This window comes from Triticum aestivum, chromosome 5B (assembly GCF_018294505.1).
Source record: "Triticum aestivum cultivar Chinese Spring chromosome 5B, IWGSC CS RefSeq v2.1, whole genome shotgun sequence".
Classification (NCBI taxonomy): domain Eukaryota; kingdom Viridiplantae; phylum Streptophyta; class Magnoliopsida; order Poales; family Poaceae; genus Triticum; species Triticum aestivum.
The window spans coordinates 424,038,307-424,045,127 of NC_057807.1; the positions used below are offsets into that span (position 1 = coordinate 424,038,307).

A 6,821-nucleotide genomic window follows, 5' to 3' on the forward strand; every position below is an offset into this window, starting at 1 on the left:
GCCCCTCCGCCGATCGAGCAACGGGCTGCCGCTGCGTCGCCCCGTCGGGCCGCAGCGCCGCCGCCCCGTGGTTCTTCTCCCGGCTACACCGACCTGCGTCACCGCTGCGTCGCCCCATCGGGCCGTAGTGCCGCGGCCCGCGGTCTACCGCCGCACGAGGCCGTCCGCTCCAGGCCATCCCCGTGGCTGCACCGACCCTCGCGCCGCCGCTGCATCGCCCCGTCGGGCCGTAGCGAGCGTGGCACGCGGTCCACGCCGCCGTCTCGAGGCCGTCCACGCGGTTGCACCACCCCGCGCTCCGCTGCTGTGCCACCCCTTCGGGTTGTAGCACCGCGGCCCGCGGTCCCTGCGACCGTCCCGAGGTCTTCCGTCGTCGCCCCGACCTGCCCGCCGCCGCTGCGTCGCCCCTTCGGGCCGTAGCGCCGCGGCCCGCGGTCCACCAACGTCCCCGTGCGTCGACTTCCTGTGGCATGCGCTGTACCACCTTCTTTGGCGCGGGAACGCCACCGTCTGCGCCGGTCTTCGTCACGCTGTCGGGTTCTTCGCCTACTTTGAACACCGCCGCCGTGCTCCTAACCTAGCCGCCGCCGCCGTCAGGCCGCCGCCGCCGCTCTTCTTTTGTAGCCGCCGCCGCTACCCCCGTAGCCGCCGCAGCCGCCCGTCCACCTCCTTCGTCTTCGTCCAGCACCAGCCCGTCGCCAGCGTCGTCGTCATCTACCCCGACCGCTTCATCTACTCCGACAACCGCGGGCGACATTGGCCCCGTGCCGATTGGCGCCACAACCGTCGTCGAGTCCTTCTCTGCTGGCCTCTCCGACTTCTTCGACATGGCGTACAGCTCGTGCAGGTCCCTGTCTACGCATGCCCGATGCTGGCAACACCGTCGCGTGCCTTCGTCCACGACGTGTCCCCGGGCCCGACAAGCCTGGTGCGGCGCTTCGTCAACTTCGTCTTCGTCCGTCTACGCATGCCCGATGCTGGCAACACCGACGCGTGCCTTCGTCTACGATGTGTCCCCGGGGTTGGCAACCCCGGCGCGACGCGTCGTCAACATCATCTACTTCCTGGCGCACCACTACTTCGACACCAGTACGCCCACGACTAACTCGGCGCCTCCTTGCGCCCGCGGCTCCACGGCGACTTTCTCGACACCAGCTACCCCGACTCGACATCGACCATGGCATTCTTCGCACGGCTACCTCGACCACGGCTCCACCACCCACGCTCTCGGCTACCTCGACAAACGGCACAAAGGGCTATCGCCTTGCTTGAGCAACCTTGTCGGTTGCCACTCCAGCCACGACTCCGCGATGCGTCGACCGTTACGACTGTGGGGGGTGTCCGTCGGCTTGCCTTCGTATTCTTCTCCAGTCTCACTGTCTGCGTCGCTACCGTTGTGACTGCGGGGGGATGTTGAGTATAATGTTTATTAGGAAAGACGAGATAGACTAGGATTTGTTTTGGCTTGTCTTGTATTCCAAGTAGATCATTGTACTCCTATATATATGCCCACGAGGCTCAAGCAATACAACGACTATTCCACCAATCCCTCTCTCCCTTCCAACAGCAATGATTGGTTGCACAACTTTGAGCTGAGTTGAGCTGCTTTAGAGCAACTCCAACGGGCAGACCCAAACGGACGGCGCATTTGTCAGTTTGGGTCGGCCGTCCGCCCGTCATCCGCCCTCTTTTAGATTTGGGTCGGCAGCGCGCCCAACGCGCCGACCCATTTCATGACCGCGCGCGCTTTAGATCATGCCAGCGGCCATGCCAGCGCGCGGGAAAGCTTGGCGCGCGCGGGGGAAATTTGGCCTAGCGCGCGCTGGCTTTGGCGCTCCAAAGCGTGGGAAATGTTCGCGCGCGCATTTTGGCGCGCCACGGCCGGCGCTCGTTATAAAGGTGGCGCTCCCTCCACAGTCAGTCCGCCACCGCCGCCCACTCGTCTTGCCCCCTCTCACTAGCCTCGTCGTCTGTGCGCCACCATGTCGATGCGCATACTTGACGCTTCAGATTTCCGCGGAGTCCGCGAGCGCCCCTCCGTTGCCTTCTCTGCCGAGATCTTGTTTGGCGAGAAACGGCTTATCCTCGGCACCTTCGACACCGCTGAGCAGGCGGCCCGCGCATACGACGCGGCGGCGTGCCGCCTCCGGCGGCCAAGACGGGAGATGAAGTTTCCCAACGTGTCGAGCCAGCGGGCGCAGGATCTGGCGCCTCTCCCGCAGCTTTTCACCGACGAGGATCATCGCGTCCACCGGAGGCGGATGCGTCGCCTCGCCCTCGCCGAGATGGATGTGCAAGCCTTGGTGGTGTGGCGCGAACGCTTCCCGCAGGACATCATCGACAAACGTCAGTTCTATGAGCAGAGGAGGACGAAGAGGAAGGCTAGGAGGACGGAGCGAGCCGCCTATCGGGAGGGCAAGCGTACGCGAAAGCTGACGGCTCAAATGAGACTGAGGCTGCGAGAAACATCGGACTGGAACTTCGCGGACGAGCATGCTGATGACGCCTATATTCAGATGTCGGAGGAGGACATTACCAAGTCAGAATCGGAAAGCGACGAGTAGTTGATCTTTTCTTTTATCTGTGTACGCAAGAACTATCTAAGGGTTTTTTTTATCGCAAAAAATGACCGGCGACGTCGGTCACGAAGCCGGCGGTGGAGGTTGTGCACGCGAGGGGAGGAGAGAGGGCGCGCGCGTCCGTCTTGTGTCCGCGCCGACGCAAATCCGGCTCAAAAATGGACCAGGAATGGGTCGGCAGGCGGACGAAAGCGGACGCGCGTCCGTTTAGGTCGGCGCATTGGACCGTTTTTTCTGTTCGCGCTGATCTAAACGGATGCGGGCGGACGAAACGGGTCGCCACGTTGGAGTTGCTCTTATTCGTCTACGGATAATAAAAAAGCTTATCCAAGATTCCCCGTCGCGGGCATCTCTAAGGCGACTGTTCCCTGCTCCGGCGTCAGATCATTTTTGACACTGATAAAAAATGATCTTATATTGGATGTACAGTGTAAAAAATGATGTTATATTATGGAACGGAGGAGTACATGCACGCAAAACTATGTACTGCGCTAGTTTGGTTGTTTGTATGCTGCAGTGCAGTCTGCCTGAGAAGAAACACATGCACAACTGTCTGTTACAAGCGTGTGCTCCTAGCATGCAATGGTTGTCTGGTTTGGTGCGCATGGATGCTTAATCTCAACTTTCGTCCACGTGATCATCTCATCCCACACCACCACAATTCAAGAACATCGTCTATGAGCGTTGAAATAAAAAAAAATGTACAACGGGAGAGTTGTGTGGAACAAAAAGATGAAGCTAGCGGTCAAAGATAATTTAAAACGGCTGATCATGTGCGATGAATTTGACAAAATTCGTTTAAAAAACTCCAAGGATGAACATGAAATTAAAGATTTATAGTCAACAGAACTACGAATCGATCTCCTGGATGGAATCAACAACGTCGACACGCATCTTTTTCTTGTGGAGCTTATTTTGAATCAAAGCACCATTATGTAGATTTGAAGGGGTTGAGGTGAAGGGGATTAAGGGAGGTGAGTAGGACAATACATGTGCAAACCAACATGCATACGTGAACCAGCTCGCACAACCAAACCCACCCACATGCGCTCGCTTGCATTGCGTGAGTGGGAACCCTCGATTTGAGCGTTTCACTCATCCATGTCCAGCATTATTTTAATTAAATCCATGCCATGCAGACCCAACAGTAAACAGATGCATCCAAACAGGCCAAAATTGCATCCCCGTAGTATGGCTGAGATAAATGTCACAATCAAACATGTCCTGACAATTTCTGTAAAAAAACGTTCTACGTGTTGTCCACGTAATTTAAGGGGTTCCCGGTCATGACAAGTTAGGCATTGAGCCTCCCCACTTTAGCTTCTTGTTTGCCATCATGTCTGCACATAAAGCAATCACCTTTTCAAGTTCTTCATCCGTCTGAGGACGAGTTTTTGAAAAACTACTCAACATGAGAGTTCATTTGGAATGCAAGCAACGAAATACAATACGAGCACACAATCTCGACATGGAGTTTCTTGGGATAAACAAAAAATTTGGGTGAATAAATTTGTCTGAGTACCTTGGGGACGAAATGTAGCCAAGGCGCATCTGAGCGGCAGCGGCAGCAGCGGTTGGTGGGCGGCTTGACCGAGCTGTGGGGGCCGGTGCGGGGCGGCAGGCGGCTCGTCAGAGGCCCCGTCGGGGCAGTGCGGGGCGATACACTGGCAGACAGTGGGTCTTCGCGGGGATGTTGTAAGGCAACGAACCAAGCACGAGCCTCGACTCAGTTGCACGAGGACATTGTTTTTACATTGTTACCATGTTAAAGGCATTGCTCGGATATGCTCAGACTTGTTCTTCATGTTGAAAACCTAGAATCTAGTCTTTGGTGGTCAGATCCGGTGAAGGCGATGCTTGAACGTCGCTTTCTTTCTGAAGGCATTGTTGTTGAAGAACTTTTTCGTTCTTATGATGTCAATATATGATTGGTGTGAACAAGGTTGTTGTTGTAGTTTGTGGATTATTGTTGATCGCTTGAGGTCCTCTTCTTTTTCCTCGTTTTAGGCATAGTTTTGGTTATGTGTGACTTTGCTATTTGCAGGCGTGTTTTATTCGTGTGTATTTTGTTGATGTTGGTTGTGTGTATTCTAACCATGTAGAGGTTGGTTGTGATTGTTATGTTTGTGCTAGATGCTTGATGCTTCATTTTTTTAGTCAATAAAATCCCAAGAGGACAAGTAACCAGGCAATGCTGTATATATATCATCAAATCCAATTCGGCACAATGGGCACGAACCTAGCCGTGACCGATCAATCTTCTTCCCAGATGCATCAACAACAAACATACAGAAGTTCAGACGCAGGTGCAACATGCGGTCTGAAAATGCCCTTGTCCGCGAGATATTGTTCTACAGATTCAGGAACCTGGCAATGGCGTCGTCCTGCCTGACGGCATCGTCGCAGGTGAAGTCGACGAGATGGAAGCAGTGTCCCTGCCCGGCCACCTCGAGCAGCTCCACCTCCCCCGCCCACCCGCTCGCCTTGAGCCCACCGCAGTACGCGCGCCCGCGGTCGCGGACCACGTCCGTCTCCGCGAGGCACATGAGCACGCGCCGGCACGCCAGCACGCGCATCGTCGGCGCGCCGGCGGCCAGCGGGTTGATCCACGGGTCGTCGACGCCCGTGGTCTGGGGGCACACCACGCGCCACATCTTTACCACGTTCTCGGCCATCACGGGGTCGCTGTCCTCGGAGGGCACCTTGCCGTGGCCCAAGAAGTAGGGGTGAACCAGGACGATGCCGCCGCTGATCGCCGCGCCGTGGGGCAGGCCCTCGGCGCCGGCGCGCATCGCCAGGTGGTGCGCGATGTTGGCGCCCGCGCTCTCGCCGCCAAGCGACAGGCGGGAGAAGTCGGCGTGGTCGGTGAGCCAGGGCTCCTCGCCGGCACCGCCGGGGGCGTGGGACGCCACCCAGCGTAGGGCTTGCCAGGAGTCATCGTAGGCAGCGGGGAGGGGGTGCTCGGGCGCGAGGCGGTAGTCGACGGAGACGACGATGGCCCGGGCGCGCGCGGCGAGGGAGGAGAGGTACGCGTGGAAGACGGCGTTGAAGGCGGTGTGGAGGACGAAACCGCCGCCATGGAAGTAGACGAGGATGGGAAGCTTCTTCCCGTCGCCGTCCTCTGTGGCGAGGGGCGGGAGGTAGAGGCGGACGGCTATGTCGGGGGAGATTGTACGGTCTTTCGAGGCGACGCCGGTGCCGGCGTCGGTAGAGGCAGGGACGGGGTCGGAGCCGAAGTAGCGCTCCACGCGGCCGCTCTTGAATACGCGGATGCAGTGTTCGATCTCCAGGACGACCTCGTCGTCGCTGGCGCCGGAGCCGGCCATGGGTGGACGGGGGCTCTGGTTACGCGGTGCCGCCGGTGGATTGTTTGTTGAAGCCCAAGTTGTTATTGGCGGATGAGTGGTTCACCAACTTGACTTCCTATGGCTGGGCTTGGGCCACGTTAATGTGTAGTAGTTGGATCTGAACAACTTATTTCCTTTCTTGAATTTTTGTGGAGTTGATTTTGACTTTAGGGCTCCTTTGGTTCATAGTGAAAGTGAAGTTTCTTCTCTATGATGTTGTTATTCATGTGTTTGGTTCATTGGAAATTTTTCTTTATTTTTCCTTTACCCAATTTTCCTTTGAACCTACTTTCAAAGGAAAAGCAGAGGGATTCTAACACCCACTTTGAGCTCTTTTCAAATTCTTATGCACGAAGAAGAACGAGACTAAGAACCTTGATTGCATGATAACATCCTAACTATACATTTTCATGTGGTTTGACTTTAATTTGACCATGTTTATTTAGATTCATGTGTTTTTCAATAACTGTGAACCAAAGACCTACTTGACTTAACTCGTGTGTTTACAATTTGTCTGTTTTGCACGTGCATTCATATCATATTTCCATGTTCTTCTGTTCCTCAAATTTTAGAATTCTGCATACCAAAGGAACCTTTAAAGGGTTAAGACATTCGAAGGCAAATCTAGAGGTGAATACTGGAGGAAAATGAATGGCTGATGACCCACAAGTGTAGGGGATCGCAACAGCTTTCGAGGGTAGAGTATTCAACCCAAATTTATTGATTCGACACAAGGGGAGCCAAAGAATATTCTTGAATATTAGCAGTTGAGTTGTCAATTCAACCACACCTGGATAACTTAATATCTGCAGCAAAGTATTTAGTAGCAAAGTAGTATGATAGTAATGGTAACAATGGTAAAAGGTAAAGATAGTAATAGCAATATTTTTGGTGT

The 6,821-nt window shown here is 55.2% G+C and overlaps 1 protein-coding gene across 1 annotated transcript; it reads right to left on the bottom strand.

Annotated features, from left to right (window-relative positions):
• Positions 1–4,760: 4,760 nt before the first annotated feature.
• On the bottom strand, positions 4,761–6,004 carry LOC123116290 (tuliposide A-converting enzyme 1, chloroplastic). Its single transcript, XM_044537270.1, has one exon. The coding sequence runs from the start codon at positions 5,903–5,905 to the stop codon at positions 4,931–4,933; it is 975 nt and encodes a 324-aa protein (XP_044393205.1). The 5' UTR covers positions 5,906–6,004; the 3' UTR covers positions 4,761–4,930.
• Between the last annotated feature and the right edge of the window lie 817 nt (positions 6,005–6,821).